We start from the raw sequence: 17309 nt of genomic DNA on the forward strand, positions 1-17309 counted from the left end.
CAACTGCAAGCTTGGCATGGCTAGGTGAGGCAGACACCCAGTAGTGGGTAGAACTTTCCCATGGAAGGGGGTGGGGCAGTGCTTTACCACTGGTAGCTCTGCGGCCTGCATGGGGGGCAGTGAGTTTCTTTTTTTCAACTTTCTTACCTGCCCTTCATGTACCCTCCAAGCCGGAGCTAGTGCTGCAGCCTTGCAGCTGCACACCAACCACCAAGCTCCAGCAGCAGTGCAGGCTTCCCGCTCCATGTGTGGGGTGCTGAGCTCCAGCCACAGACCACCTGGGAGGCAGCCTTGGACCTCTAGTGGCAGTTTTGTTCCAAAAACAATACACTACCACTCTCAAACTTTTAATATCACTAGCTATTATTGAATAAATCCAGACACTTCTAATTGCTTTCCTAGCATGCTGTGTTTCTCTTGTGCTACTGCTGTTGGAAATTCTGCATGACGTAGATAAATCTCAGAGGGGTAACCATGTTAGTTTGTATCTGCAAAAACAATGAGGAGTCCTATGGCACCTTAGGGACTAACAGATTTATTAGGGCATAAACTTTTGTGGGTTAAACCCATTTCATCTGATAATCTGATGAAATAGATTTTACCACAAAAGTTTATGCCCTAATAAATCTGCTGGTCTCCAAGGTGCCACAGAACTCCATGTTGATGATGTAGAGAAATATACTTAACAACCCTTATGACACTCTTGATTTTATACATACCTCAAGGAGGACAAATACTCGTCTACTTTTCCTCTTGAATTATGATACCCAGGACCAATGGTTGCTCTGTTTGCACTCCATCTTATAATGGATCTCTGGGGAAAAAATTATGGCCCTAGACTGCCCCATCTCATCATTAAGTTGTCGACAGAGCATGATGCATGTCTCTGTGATCTGTCCTCACTGACATGGGGTCCCTTCCCCATCAGCACGCTGGTCAAATCCCACGCTATGAAAGGGACTTTGCAGAAAAGTGATGGAACTAAAGGTGTCAACATAAGTGATCGCAAGCTAGTTGGGAGAAGAGACTGTCTTTTTGTTCATAGTTTAGCCTTATGGAGTCCTCTTCTATGACTAGAGTTCTTAGGCTCTATAACAGGGGTGGGCAAGATAGCTTCCATGGGCCGCATCCGGCCTGCAAAGCTGGTTGATCCAGCTTGCAGCCACCCTCTCACTCCTCTGCCTCAAGGCCAATCGAGACTTTGGGATGGGGAGTGCACAAAGTCTCAGCTCTCTGCCAGATACGCACAGCACCAGAGGGAACTACCAGCTGTTCAAAACAGTTGGCGGTTCTCTCTAGCCACTGTGCACCCTGGCAGGATAGGGGTTGGGGGTCAGAAAATTCACGTTCCCCACCTCAGGCCCTGATTAGCCTGGGGGAGAACATCAAGTCTCCTTCCATGCCAGGGGCACATGGCTCCTAAACTGAACTGTCAGCTGTTTAAAACAGCTGGTGGTTCTCTCGCACACCTAGCAGGGTGGAAGGGGCGGGGGAGAAGAGGTACAAAGACTTCATGCACTCTACCACCCCCAGGCAATCAGGATCTGTGGGTGGAGGAACAGTGGAAGCCTCCTGCCCTTGCCCCTTCTGCCCAAGGCCCCGGCCCTTCTGGGGATGTCCATGACCATTTCCAAAATTTGTGAAGTGGTCCTCTATCAAAAATTATTGTTCATCCCTGCTCTATAGCAATAAAATATTATTATTATTATTATTAATAATAATAATAATAATAATTAAGAATTAAGAAAGAGGAGGATCCATGAATGGAAGATGAGGATTCCACATCCTCCTTTCCAAAATATGAAGGGAAGAACTGACAGAAGAATCATGGATTAAGCTTTCTCTAATATAAGTGCAACTTGCTTGCAAACTACTGGAAATGTAAATGTTGAACCAGAAAAACATGTGCTGCATGTTTCAGTGAAACCTGATAACAAACATGAAAATAGGGAAATTCCATTTCTAATGAAGTATAAAGCAAATATCAAATTGTTTCAGTGCATTGTGAAGTGTAAGCTACAATTCCAGCTACTGTGAACATTTGCTTGAACAATGACTTCAAGGTTTCCTGCTGATCATTATAACAGGAAAGGCTGTATATTTGGAGTGTTCAGTGGAGACGCAGTATTTACTTGTCCAGGATGAGTTAAGATTTAGGGTCTGGCTCTGCCTTTATCTATAGCAATAAAATATTATTATTATTATTAATAATAATAATTAAGAATTAAGAAAGAGGAGGATCCATGAATGGAAGATGAGGATTCCACATCCTCCTTTCCAAAATATGAAGGGAAGAACTGACAGAAGAATCATGGATTAAGCTTTCTCTAATATAAGTGCAACTTGCTTGCAAACTACTGGAAATGTAAATGTTGAACCAGAAAAACATGTGCTGCATGTTTCAGTGAAACCTGATAACAAACATGAAAATAGGGAAATTCCATTTCTAATGAAGTATAAAGCAAATATCAAATTGTTTCAGTGCATTGTGAAGTGTAAGCTACAATTCCAGCTACTGTGAACATTTGCTTGAACAATGACTTCAAGGTTTCCTGCTGATCATTATAACAGGAAAGGCTGTATATTTGGAGTGTTCAGTGGAGACGCAGTATTTACTTGTCCAGGATGAGTTAAGATTTAGGGTCTGGCTCTGCCTTTATTGATGCTCTTGGGCTACAACTGGACAAAGATAAAAGAAAACAGATCAGTAAATGCAGTAAGTAACAGTCTGCTTAAGCCAGGCACCCCTAAAAGTGGAAAAATGTAAAAAAACAACAAATAGTCTAGTAGCACCTTAAAGACTAACAAAACATGTAGATGGTATCATGACCTTTTTTCCCCTAAAAGTGGGGCAGCCTGTAATAGCTATTCTACTCCAACTTGGGCTAGACTTTCCTCAAGGACTAAAAGAACCATGACAACACCGCAAAAAACGGAAGAGTCACACTTTGAGCAGGGACACCAGTTTGGTTTTATTTTCGAATAAAGAAGGCAGAAATATATCACTTTGATTGTAAAGAATTTCAAAGCTTGCATACTGGCAGTGCAGGAATCATTCAAGATTTACTGGCTGTCTAATGTGAGGGGTGTTGCTCAGCACTGTACATATCCAGTCAAGATTAATTAAAAAAATAAGTTTAACTCCACTGTATATTCAGATTGGTTTCTTGGTATCGTATTTCTAACATGAAACATTTTGGCAAGATTTGCTCTATGCATTTTACTTCATACAATATTTTCACACAATACTACAAAGGGGCAGAATTGATGTAAACCTACCCCAGAATTAGTTTGGTTCAAGTGTCCTGGCAGTGCTAATGACTGCAATTTGTTTGCAGTTTTACAGTCCTTGTGGTGGTTATGATAGGTGAATTATAGCTTCAAATCAGAGAGACCAATATTTTTTCTTGTGAACTCCTCGATTTCTAAGAGATAATTGGATTCAGAATAAAGAGCAGAGAAGACACGAGTAGATAGGGTGTGTGTGTAGGTTGATAATACATAGGGCCTGGGTGTGGAGCTAATATATCGGGAGTGTGTAGCTTATATATGGAGGCGGGTGCGTATGTAAATAACACACAGGGTGTGCAGTAGGGGTGTGTGTAGGTAATATATTATCTGGGGGAGGTGTTACACACACCTGAGACTGTGAACACTCCAGACCTAATCTTTGAATCATCCCCATCAAACCCTTTGAAAAGGAGCGCGCGGGGCGGGGGAGGAGGGGAGTTAAGAGGCTTTGTTCGGCTCTAGGCTGAGCCAGGAGCCATTAGGCCTTCCCCCGCTCCCCCGCCGCCTCACACGGCGCCCCCTCCCCCGCCCAGGCGGGCTGGGGCTGCTGCCATGCGTGCCCCTCCCCTCTGTCGGCGCGGCGCAGGCCAGGCCGCGGGAGGCAGGGCGCGGGCCGGGCCTGACGCCCCCTGCTTGGTTTCCGGGCCCGGGCTCCACACACCGCTGGCTCCGGGCCAGGGGGCGCCGAGGCTGCGTGGCGGCCGCCGGGGAGCGCTGCGCTCAGGCCGCGCCGGGGAGCGGAGCCGGCGGCCCACGCCCAGCAGCCAGGGCCCTGCTGGGGCTGCGCCCGGCGGCCCGGGGAAGCGCCTCCCGCCCGCCCGCCCGCCGCGCCGCTCCCTCTCCGACTCGCCCATGAGCCTGCTCGGGAGCTACCGCAAAAAGCCCGGCAATGACGGGTACGAATCTTTGCAGCTGGTGGAGAGCAACGGTGAGCTCAGCGGGGGCAGCAAGGAGCGCGCCGGCGGCAGCAAGCAAGGGGTGATCCCGGCCGTCTTGGCCGCAGCCCGGAGCCCGGCTCGACAGCAGCCGCAGCCGCAGCCTCTGGACTGCAGCACCAGCACCATGGACAGCTCAGGTAAGGGGCGTCCCCTGCCCTTCTCCCGCCGCCCGCCCAGAGGGCAGGCCGGGGATTCCAGCAGCCACGGGCTTGGGGATCGGCTTACGGACCCACCTTCCTGCTCCCGGGCCAGGAGCGGGCAGGGAGGAGGGTCTGGCTGCCCTGGATGGATGTGGGGAGGAAACCCGAGAGGGGCAGGGTCCTGCAAATTTAAAGAGTTCTTCTTCCCAGCCCATGAATAAACACAGCCCAGGGCGCTACTGCTCGGTCCTGCTAATGAGGGGGCTGAGATGTTGGTCCTTGTGAGGGAGGGGAGGCTGACATCTCTTAATGGCAGGAAATTGTCGAAACCATAGCAAGAAAATGCGTGTTCATCGAAATGCAACCTGGGCATTGCCCTTGCATGGTAAATCTTTGGAATGGGCATGCTTAGGAGAGTAGGAGGGAGTTCATTATTCACCTGAGAAATGCATTGTGCTGTTGTGCAGCTAAATATACTGAATAGGTAACAATCATCTGAAGATGCTGATGCAGTGTTGTAAGTATTGATTGACTAAACAATGATGGAATTATTTTTATAAGGAAACATGAGCATGAGTCTGTATGGTAAGTGATAATAGAAGTCCTTTGTCTGGGCTAACAGCTTTCAGAAGAGCAGTAACAACATAGGTGGTTTGGGTGATGGTCAGATCATAGATTCAATTCAATTTTGGAGAGCTGGAAATCAAAAATACTTTTTGATAGTGTAAAATTAAAAGCAAATGACTGTCATTGCAATGAGAAGAAAAGGCTGTTGTGAAACCATTGTTTAAATTGAAATAAAGCATAAATAAATAAAAGGGAGAGAAATCCAGAATATAGTCTGTTGATTTCTTTTGAAGTCATTTGGGAATCATTTTGTTCTAAAAACAACTCATAGAATTAAATCCAATAACTTTTGATCATGCTGCATGAACTTTTATTTTATTTTAGTTAAATCTTGCCATGGAGGGACCAGATGGCCCATGTGACTGGTAACACAAAAGAGCTCTTTACCTCTAGGTCACATATTCAAATTTGCCTGATTCTCTAGTGATTTGAACATAGTTATCTTATGACATTTCAGTGCTGGCTGAAATGAATTGGTTTCAGTTCACTTCCTAGTGGGTCATTTGACACATCATAATTGCTATCCCAAGTTTTTTCAGAGAACTTTAGAGCCAAAAGGTCTATTGAGTGGAACTCAAGTATCATTTTGAGCTCTAGGGGTCCAAATTGGTGTGTGAACACTAATAACTTAGCTAGCTGTATGCTTATTCACAGTAAGTTGCTAAGTTGTAGTTACCTAGGTTCTCATATTGACACCCACCTGAGATACTTGGAGGCTATGGTCTACATCAGTGGTCCCCAACCTTTTGAGGTTGTTGGGCGCCAGGGGGCGTGGCCGTTCGCCCGCCGGGCGCCAGCGGGCGGGGACACTTGCATGCCCGGGGGCGGCCCCCCCCATAGCTGCATGCCCGGGGGCGGGGCCCCCCCATAGCCACATGTCCAGGGCCGGTGCCCCCTCCAAGGGCCACGCGCCCTGGGCTGGCGCTCCTCCCCCCCCCCCCGCCAAGCGCCGCGTCCCGGGGCCGGCACTCTCCCCCCCCCCCCCGCCAAGCGCCACGCACCCGGGGCCGGCACTCTCCCGCCCCCCCCCCCGCCAAGCGCCGCGCGCCCGGGGCCGGCGCTCTCCTGCCCCCCCCCAGCGCCGCGCGCCCGGGGCCGGCGCTCTCCCGCCCTCCCCCCCGCCAAGCGCCACGCGCCCGGGGCCGGCGCTCCTCTCCCCCCCCCCCCGCCAAGCGCTGCGCGCCCGGGGCCGGCGCTCCTCTCCCCCCCCCCCCGCCAAGCGCCGCGCGCCCGGGGCCGGCGCTCCTTTCCCCTCCCCCGCCGAGCGCCGCGCGCCCGGGGCCGGCGCTCCTTTCCCCTCCCCCGCCGAGCGCTGCGCGCCCGGGGCCGGCGCTCCTCTCCCCCCCCCGCCGAGTGCCGCGCGCGCGGGGCCGGCGCTCCTCTCCCCCCCCCCCCCCCGCTGAGCGCTGCGCGCCCGGGGCCGGCGCTCACCGTGCGCCATGTGCCCGGGGCCAGGCCAGCCCCGAGCACCTGGTGGGCGCATGCAAATGCGCTATGGCGCCCGCGGGCACCGTGTTGGGGAACACGGGTGTACATAATATGTACTGTATTTTTGATGTATTATTAAAGCAATTGGTCTTGGAATTGATTAGAATATAGAAATAGAGGAACTAAGTGTGTCAGATGATAATATTTATATCTAGCCATATCTGGCAAATATTCTATAGAAAATGTCAAATGGTGACCTTTGCTTAATGCTGGCTTCTGTGTTACTTGAGTGTTCTTGTTACAATTGCTCTGCTATTTGTTCAATTTTCACTATTTCCTCCCTCAATAAAAACAAGTGTTCATGATGATGGTTACATAGAATTGTTCTACAGAACTTTTTACAGGTTTTACTGGACTTTCTCTGTCTGATGCTGATTGATTTGCTGTGTGCTCCAACCTTCTCCTGCAGGCTCTTCACCGCAGTTTTACGTCACACCTCCCTCTCTTGGCCTCTTCTTACCTGTCCTGTCCCTTTCTCACTTTTTCTTCCCTCCTATTTAAATGATCCCCCTGTCCCTTCAAAATCAAACAACATGCAATTTGGTGCCACAACGTTGTTCACTGTATTTGTGTGTTATATCTCTTCCCACCAAACTGTGTTTGTCTTGTCTAGATAGACTGTAAGTGCTCCAGGGCAAGGGACATTGACAGAACCTAGCAAAATAGGACCCCGTTCTTGATTGGCTTGCGGAAGGTGGGGAGGGTGGACTGCTGTAATTAGCATGATTAATAACATTTATTTGATGAATTTCATAAGTACTGCAAGCAACTGTGTATCTGACAGCACAACAACACTGTTTTATGCTGCTGAAATTGGTTTATAATATTTCTTGATAGTGATTTGTCTCTGCTAAAATGAGACCATTTTTTGATTGATGAGGTATTCTCTGCAAGATCAGAAATACTGGGTCACCTGTGATATTCTACTCAAAACTTGATGTCCATTTCTTCCACCTTGTTGGCCCAATTAAATTTTTATGCTGTGAGAGATTATCAATAACAGTCTACTGTAAATATACAAATTACATACATTTAGCTAGTTTGCAGAATAAAACAAGTTTTAAGAGCTTTAACTACTCCTCAGGTGTTTATATGGTTGCCATTGACTTCTACTAGGGTGTTGCTTATGAATGTAAGTACATAATTTGTTTTTAAAGCTATACAATTATTGTTAGATAAGTGGGTGAAATTAGACAGTCCAACAAGACAAAGACAGTAAACTTAACCTAGTAAACTTTATCAAAGGGAACACACAGCAAAACTGTCAAGATAATCTCCTGTCTTGGTAGCCTATATAAAACTACCAGTGGGATATGGTGCAGTATCACAAGATGGTTTGTGTCAAAATAGGTCTGTGTCTCTGATAACCAATCTGACATCTAAATGCTGTATGCAGTGATGTTGATTCAGTGAATAATACTTTTCTCTCTAAATTAATACTTTCATAGTATTAAATATGTGCTGTGCTTTCTTTTGGATGAGAGGAAGTGATTCCTGATTTATTTTTATATGGACTACATGTTGTATATTCAGAATATATAATATATATATATATAGTTCATGAGGGGGTTTTCTGGCCAAAGTATAACTCACTCACATTCTACTCAAGTGATTTTTCTCTGGGTTTTCAACAGACTATAACTTTCTTCATTTCCCATCTTAATTTATGTTAATGTCAGTATTCTGCTTCTGCAGAAGTTACCATATTTCTTTTATGGAACTGGTGGTATTTGGGTGGTGGGTGAAGTGATCCTTCAGTGTAGCTTTAAGTTGTCAGGCACCTTGGGGCTGTTCAGCATACAAGATGCCAAGAATGCAATGACTTGGCATGTTTGGTTGAGGTAGTTATTGTACCTTGAACCCACATGTCTTTGTGTGCAGAGAAGGACAGGGTCTGGTACTTCACATCACTTCTACACTAATGGAACTCCACCAAAGAACCATTCTGTAAAACTGAAGAAACAGTGCGGAATCAGGCCTTTCACCTCTGGTTAGAGCAGTACATTTGAAAGAAATTTCCAGAGTTAAATAGCAATCCCTCCTATTAAGCCAGACTTAGGCCAATGGCTGAGGAGAAATCATTGCTGTTCTCTTGCAGGTGTTCCTGGGGGAAGACAGCTTTAAAATCAGTCTGGATCTTATTATGAGTTTCATTGATGAAGACTTAATGAGCATGTTTTCCAGCTGACGTAATCTGGATCCTTCTTATGCAAACTATACTCACTTTAGGGACTGCACTTGCTCTGGTTGGGCACTCAGTAGAGTGGGTGCTACCAGAAATCTGTACCACCTGCACTCCTGGTGGACTCCATGTCTAGGGTGCTGGAGTCTGGGTTCCTCTTTCCATGAAGTGAACTGGATCCATAGTTTTGATGCTGTTTTGTTGCTGGTAGTGTTTCTTAGCGTTACATTTAAGAATGCTCTTCACTATGTCAGGAGTGCATTAATAAATTGCCAGTTACATAAGGAAAACCCAGAAGAGAAAAGAGTGACAGAAATTGGGGTATAACCTAGGATTGGTCATTTCATTCCAAGGTAAACACCAACACTTTGGGGCATAGATGGGTCTGGGTTTGATCAAACTCTGGCTTTAACTTGAGTTGATGTTTTAGGTTTTCCAGTTATAACATTGTCTTCTCAACTCATGTAAGATTAAAGGGATGTGTTTGTGCATAGAAGGAGTAGTGCCCAGAGATTGACAATGTGAAATACAGAAAGATGTACAAAATACATTCCTTTTATTCTAGGTAGGCACGGTTCTGCAAAGAAAACATTTAAAATCCACATTTTTGACAATATTAAGTTTAAGGTAGCTTCGTTACTCTAGATTTAGATGTTATAAAGTAATTAGGGAACTTTATAATTCCCTTATTATAAAGGAACTGAGGATGGTGAAAGACCATTGTGAAGCCATATTACTGGGAATTCTGGATCAGAATCTCAGCTGTTGTAGTAAAGTCAGTGCAGTTGTGCTAAATTATCCCAGCTCAGAATTTGACCCTCTATCTTAAAAAAAATATATTTTTGAATCTTACTTAAAGACTAAAATTAGGTCTAAACAGACTTGCAATCCTATAAATAACTCTTTGCAATTAAAATAACCAAACACTTTAGGCTACATTCTAACTTGCCAGGTATTTATATAGGGAGAATGAAAAAATCCTTTTCTTTAAATTTGAAGGATTACATTTAAATTTGAAGGATTACATTAAGTAAACTCGTATTTGGGCATAGCTTGGGGAAGAAAGCATTTTCAGGCAAATATATAAGGTAGGTGTGTATGTGTGTGTGTGTGTGTGTGTGTGTTAGGGTATGTCTACACTACATTCCTCTTTCAAGAGAGGAATGTAAATGCAGCTGAACGAAATTGCAAATGAAGTGCGGATTTGAATTTCCCACGCTTCATTTGCATAATCGCATCCTGGCGCTATTTCGAAATACCCTATTTTGAAAAAAGAAACACTGTCTAGATGCGGTTATTTAAAAAGAAAACCCTTCTTTTGAAATTACCCTTAAACCTCATTGTATAAGGAGTAAGGGTAATGCTATGGACTATACACATTTTCCTCCCCCCACACCTTGCCAGTAAATTTTTAGCAGACTGGCCAGCAGTCCTGGCTTGCAATGGGTCCGGGACCTACCTCTGCTGCGGCTCTTCATTTTCAGTGTACCAGGAAGGCAGGCAGCCTGACTCAGTTTCGGCTTATACTGGGTCCCAGAGCTCATACCCCCTAAGATAAGGGCTACTGCCACCCCATACACTGCTGCCTCTTGATCAGAGGCAGCAACACAGGGTGACAGGCAGCAGGTCCATGAGGGGAGCTGGTTTTTAAACTGGCTCCCCTCGTGGACCAGCTCCCGCCTGACACCCTGTGCTGCTGCCTCTGATACAAAGGCAGCAGCGCAGAGTAGCAGGGGGCTCCTCAGGAGTGGGGCCGGAGCACACTGGCTGCTGGCCTCACCTGTGGGGACTATAGAATAGTTGACCAACTGATAAGAGTTCATGAGGTTACTCTATTCAATTAACCAGTATTTAACACGCAAATAAAACTATAAAATGTAATCTGATTAGAATAGGAGATTTTAACTGAAGTCATGTTTTGATCTGAACATTTTCTTCCACTGATTGTGTAATATGTAAATGTGTTTTGCTTAAGCATCGCAACATTGTGTTAGCACATGAAAACAAGAGACACTTGATTGATCTATGTCCATTGTCCAAATTGAGTGAAACAGAGAAAATTCTTGTTTGAATAATTTAAGATGTTGGTTATACAAGGTAGGAAATTTAAATAATTTGAACTTTGTTTTTCTCTGTCATCACATAAGATGTGAAAGTTTAACATTCTGGTTCAAATCACACTTGTGTTGACTTCCCTTTTTGTTTTAAATAGGAATGCAAAGGTATAAATGAAGGCAGAATTTGACCTGCACTAAGGCTTCATGCGTAGGCTGGTCTTCACTAAGAGTTTAGGTTGAAGGTAGTCACATTAGGTCAATTTTATAACAAATGAGTTTATACCACCAACTCCCTTTCACTGACTTTCAGGGGCTTTTAAACTCAATTTCTGTACTCCTTTTTGATGAGAAGAGTAGTGCTAAATTCAGCCTTCCATGCTTGACTTTGGGATAGTGCAAACACAGCACTGTTAAAGTTGATGTTCTTGGACTCCAGGAGGTGTTCCATAGTGCCCCTAATGTGACTGCTCTGGCCAGCACTTTCAGCTCTGCTACACTCCCTGATACAGAGGAAAAGCTCTGGGAAATGTTGAATTTTATTTCCTGTTTGGTCAGCATGATGAGCTCTGCAGCACTCCTGAGCCATGAATGCCCAAGAGCTCTTGGATCTGATTGCTATGTGTAGAGAAGAATCTGTGCAGGCAGAACTCCGAAGCAGCAGAAGAAACACTGATATCTAAGCCAAAATTGCTAAGGCCATGGTGGGAAAAGGATACAGCAAGGACAGCCAGCAGTACCATGTGAAAATAAAGGTGCGCACGCAAGTGTTCCAGAAGACAGAGAAGGCAAATGTTCGGTCCAGGTCAGAGCCTCAGACATGCTGCTTCTATGAGCAGCTGCATGCGATTCAAGGGGGGACCCAACCAAAACTGTCCATGAATACCTCCCAAGCAACTCTTCAGGCAGCCATGGGCAGTGACGAGGAGAACATAGTGGATGAGGAGAAGCAGAATGCTTAGCAGGCAAGCAGAGGATCTGATCTCCCCAACAGCCAGGACCTTTTTCTAACTTTGGAGCCAATCCCCTGCCGGGGGTAGTGCTGCTGGACCCTCATGGAGGGGAGGGCATGTCCGGTGAGTTCATATTTGTAATCATGCTGCAGTGGTTAAATGTAATTAATTGGCTTTAATCTGTTTGATCAGTCCTGAGGGATACCGTGGATACAGCAGTGGCACCCCAGAAAAGTTTGTTAATGTGTTTGGAGATGGAGCAGGAATCCTCCCTGCACATCTCTACAAAGCTCTCAGGGTATGTCTACACTACCCCGCTAGTTCGAACTAGCGGGGTAATATAGGCATACCGCACTTGCAAATGAAGCCCGGGATTTGAATTTCCCGGGCTTCATTTGCATAAGCGGGGAGCCGCCACTTTTAAAACCCCGCTGGTTCGAACCCCGTGCAGCGCGGCTACACGGGGCACAAACTAGGTAGTTCGAACTCGGCTTCCTAGTTCGAACTACCGTTACTCCTCGTGAAATGAGGAGTAACGGTAGTTCGAAGTAGGAAGCCTAGTTCGAACTACCTAGTTTGTGCCCCGTGTAGCCGCGCTGCACGGGGTTCGAACCAGCAGGGTTTTAAAAATGGCGGCTCCCCGCTTATGCAAATGAAGCCCGGGAAATTCAAATCCTGGGCTTCATTTGCAAGTGCGGTATGCCTACATTACCCTCCTAGTTCAAACTAGGAGGGTAGTGTAAACATACCCTCATAGAGGTACTCTTTCATCCTTCTCAGAAGGTTTCTGGGGAGGCTGCCTTATTCCATCCTCCATGGTAGGATACCTCCCCACACCAAAACAGCAGTGATCTAGCATCATTACAGCACAAAGCATAGCAGCATAAGGTCCATGTTTCTAGGCACATTCAAATCAGCATCCACTTGCTGTCATGCTCTGTGATTCAGAGAAGACTGATATGGTGCTTGGCAGCCTTGATAAAATAGGGGCAGTTCTGTAATTGATAGCACTGAGGCAATCCACCTCCGTTTGCTCATTCCCAATGAAGCATGAGGCTAGCTTTGCTGTTCTGTTTGCAATGGACGTGAAGGGATCATCCCAGAGAACATGCTGTTTGGGATGGAGGGGGAGGATCAGGTTTTCAAAGCGAAAGTAAAAGAGCAAAAATCACAACCTGTTGCTTAACCTGCTCAGTTTAAAATGAAAAATTTGGCCTTGTAATAGTTAACCTTCTGTGTTTTACAATGTATCTTTTTTAAAGTCTACTCTTGGGTGTTTTCCCCCCCAGTGCAGCTGGAACAATGATTCTGTTACCTGCTCCCTCAATTCCTCCGGCACTTTGGCTGTCACAGATCAGAAGGTGAAAAAAACGTACATGGGATGCAGTGTTTAATGAGCTAATACAGTCCACCCAAACAGATAGAGCTCAACTGAATGAATGGAGAACAACACTACTAGACATCATCTGCTTGGAACATGAGTACAGGAGAGTAAGACACAGTACAAGATGTTGACACCCATGGGAGAGCAAACAGAGCTGATGAGGTGCCTGGAAGAGATGCAGGAAGAGCATCTGGAGCACAGAATCCCCCTGCATCCTATGATAAAACTGCCTCCTCAACAAGTTCCAGTGCCTCCTCTCCCAGACATCTAGAATGTGTGCAGGTGGGGTGGGGAAGGAGGAAGTCCCAGGAGATCTTTCACTCAACTCACAGGGATGCTTTCATTCCCAGAACTTTGATTGCTACAGAGGGGAACTGTAATAAGTCATTTGCCCTTGCACCTTTTCCCCCACCACTCACTTATCAGCAGGACTCGACAAATAATACAATCTACTCGCCTGTGGCGAGTAGATTGTAACCTGGAAGAGCCGGGTTCAGGCAATCTGTGCATGCGCAGATCACCGGGCAGCACAGCTGGTGATCTCACACCCTAAACTCTCACACCCTAAGCAGGTGATCTCACTGCTTATCAGATCTCACACCCTAAACTCTTCTGTCTCTGTTCCCTGTGTTTCCTAAATAAAAATGAATGCTTTGAGAACAACAGGATCTTTATTCATTGTGCCAAATGCTTTTGGGGCAGAGGTAGGGGGAGTAGTGCAGGCCATTACATGTACAGAAGGGGGCGCCCTGTTAAGAGCAACATACATCATTGTCTGGTCATTCATAAAACTGGTTTTCAAAGCCTTTCTCACTGGTGGTGCCCCTCAATGTGCTCTCCTTATTGCTCTAGTGTCTGGCTGCTCACATTTAGCTGCTAGGCAATCTGCCTTGACCTTCCTCCCCGCCCACCCTGCTAGAAACATTTCCCCGATCACTTTCACATATATTATGGAGCATGCAGCAACAACAATGGGAGTGTCACTTTCACCGAGGTAAAACATAGTCAATAAACTGAAAGCATGCCTTTAAATGGCCAAAGGCACATTCTACCACCATTCTGCACTTGCTCAGCCTGTAGGTGAGTTGCTTCTTACTGCTGTCTAGGCTGCTTGTGTTCGGCTTCATGACCCATGGGAACAAGGAGTAGACTAGGTTTCTGAGGATAGCTATTAGCATTTCAATGTTTCCAGTGGTATTTTTCCAGTATAACATATGTCACTCAGGAGGGTGGTTTATTCACACCCACAAGCAACATAGCGTATACACACATAAGTGGTAGCATGTATGCATCCTTAAGGCTTCTCTACACTGGCATGTTTTGTTGACAAAAACAACCTTTTATTGACAAAACAGTGAGAGCAAGCACAATACAATGAAACTTTTGTCCAAAAAAAATCCAGTTTTGATAACAAAAAACGCCCTCTTCGTTAGAGATTTTTGTCTTCCTCCCCCTACTGTCAACCAAGAACCAGTGTGGACTCTGCTGTTTGTTTTGTCAAGAGAACTGGCTTCCGACAGTATCCAACAATACCTGCATGATGGCTGTGCTCAAGTGTTTTGGGATCTCTGCTGTCCTTCAGGCATGTGCCCCTCCCCTCTCAAAGTTCAAGGAAATATCTGACAGCTGAGTGAGCTGCTCAATTTTGGGAACAAACAAAAAGAACAAATCATTGGAATGCTACTGATGCAGGGCGAAGGCTGGAGAGAATATTGTGCTGCTTTGACATTTTCTTCAGCACAGAGAACTCACAAGAGCTACTGATGATGCTGATCCCAGCAGCTGAGAACGCTGTGGGAGAACTTGGAGGGAATCTCAAGAAGCACAGGAATCAGCTCTGCCTTCCCATAACACTGTACTCTGGGACGTTTACCCACATTGCTTTGCTCTATCTGTCAACAGGGGAGCTGCAATGTGGCCAGGAAATGTCAACAATGGGAAGCAGAAAAAACAGTTTGACTGCTTTTCACTTTTACCGACTTTTGTATGTCGACAGCACTTTTGGGGTATGTCTAAACTACATGCCTCCGTCGATGGAGGCATGTAGATTAGACAGATCGACAGAGGGAAATGAAGCCGTGATTAAAATAATCGCGGCTTCATTTAAATTTAAATGGCTGCTCCGCTCTGCCGATCAGCTGTTTGTCGGCAGATCGGGGCAGTCTCGACGCGCTGCGTCGACAAAGAAGCCTTTCTTGATCGGCACAGGTAAACCTGGTTTCACGAGGCATACCTGTGCCGATCAAGAAAGGCTTCTTTGTCGACGTGGCGCGTCCAGACTGCCCCGATCTGCTGACAAACAGCTGATCGGCAGAGCGGGGCAGCCATTTAAATTTAAATGTAGCCGCGATTATTTTAATCGCGGCTTCATTTCCCTCTGCCGATCTGTCTAATCTACATGCCTCCGTCGACGGAGGCATGTAGTCTAGACACACCCTTGTTGTCAAACCTTCCCAGTGTAGACACAGTCTTAGAGAGGGCGACGAGGAGTCCTGTGGCACCTTATAGACTAACTGAAGTGTAGGAGCATAAGCTTTCGTGGGCAAAGACCCACTTCGTCAGATGCATGTAGTGGAAATTTCCAGAGGCAGGAATAAATATGCAGGCCAGGATCAGGCTGGAGATGACCAGGTGGATCCAATCAAGGAGGATGAGGCCCACTTCTAGCAGCTGATCTGGAGGTGTGAATTCCAAGAGAGCAGAAGCTGCTTTTGTAGTTAGCAAGCCATTCACAGTCTTTGTTTAATCCAGAGTTGATTGTGTCAAACTTAAAGATGAACTGTAGCTCAGCAGTTTCTCTTTGAAGTCTGGTCCTGAAGTTTTTTTGCTGCAGGATGGCTACTTTTAGATCTGCAATTGTGTGTCCAGGAAGATTGAAGTGTTCCCCTACAGGTTTTTGTATGTTGCAATTCCTAATATCAGATTTGTGTCCATTGATTCTTTTACGTAGGGACTGTCCTGTTTGGCCGATGTATATAGCAGTGGGGCATAGAGAGGACTGAACTTAGAAAGAGGACAAAAAAGTCAAAATTAGCAATGGAAAATTTGAGCAGAAATGGAGAGAGAGAAAATATAAAGCGAATACAAAAATAATATCTGGTATGAAATATGGAGAAGAGTTTATAGGTGGCTGGAGAATGGGTATCAAGCAATGGAGGAATAAAGTGAGTTTCTTGCTTCTGCTGTGACGTGCGTAATAAAGCTCTCTTGAAATCTATGTCTACACTGCTGTTTTTTTGGCAGAAAATATGCAAATCGCTCTTCATTTGCATATCTTCTGTTGATTCTTTTCGCAGAAGAGATTTTGCTGATAAAAAGCCCCAGTTTGCTGGGAAAAAAAAACCTTTTTTGCAAGAGCCTGTAAAACTCATTTTTTTGAGGAATAAGGGATCTTGCAAAAAAGGGTTTTTTTTCTGACAAATGGCCCTGTCTACTCTGGGCTTTTTATCGGCAAAACCTCTTCTGCAAAAAAGGATCCGCCGAAGATATGCAAATGAGAGTACGATTTGCATATCTTCTGCCAAAAAAATCCTGGCAGTGTAGACATAGCCGAAGCAACAAGATGAATATTGAAAGAATATGAGTGTTTGGTAAACACACACATATGAAAGTAATCATAAGAACATACCTAACTAAACACATGAAATTGCTGCTCACATTGGTCTTGTGCAGTATTCTTAAATTATTCATAATCTGAAAATGATCTAAAATCTATTGTAAGTATAAATTCAGGATTTCTTGTAACTGTTTTAAATTTGCATGCCCACAAATCAAAGCCTTGTGTGTTGGTGCTTACCCCTGACTGAGTCAGGAGAGAGACATCTCCATATCACTGGCAATGAGATCGAGCATCTCAGACAATGTCTGCTTTGTTTTGTATCTCTGCACTTTTCAAAGAGAAGGTTCCATTTCATAAGCCTCTTTGTTTTGAACAGTGAATAGCATGGCCAGATTCTTTCTGCATGTGATGTTGCAGTAGCTTTGCTTGATGTTTTTTTCTCAGTTTTAGTGTGAACTTTGAAAGCAAGTTATGTAGCTTCAGCAAGTGTCAGCATTTAATCACTTCAACTACCAACACATTTTACTAACCATAATGTAAATTTCACAAACTAGGAAAATCTTTCATTTGGTATAAATAAACGTGACTGATCAATAGGGGAGGAAGGAGGAAAATTACTCACAATGCTGATGTTTTGCCCAGGTCACTTGTAACACTGAGCTATTTTGTACCTCTCCCTTCAAATATATCTGC

General features: G+C 45.3%; 1 protein-coding gene across 1 annotated transcript in view; it reads left to right on the plus strand.

Annotated features, from left to right (window-relative positions):
• The first annotated feature begins 3862 nt into the window (after positions 1–3862).
• Positions 3863–17309, plus strand: part of DNAJC6 (DnaJ heat shock protein family (Hsp40) member C6) — a 66205-nt gene continuing 52758 nt past the window's right edge. Inside the window, exon 1 of the mRNA XM_075936171.1 lies at positions 3863–4366. Within this exon, the coding sequence (XP_075792286.1) occupies positions 4144–4366 (223 nt within the window). The 5' untranslated portion in view covers positions 3863–4143. The remainder of the gene's footprint in view (positions 4367–17309) is intronic.

Source organism: Pelodiscus sinensis, chromosome 9 (assembly GCF_049634645.1).
Source record: "Pelodiscus sinensis isolate JC-2024 chromosome 9, ASM4963464v1, whole genome shotgun sequence".
Taxonomy (NCBI): Eukaryota; Metazoa; Chordata; order Testudines; family Trionychidae; genus Pelodiscus; species Pelodiscus sinensis.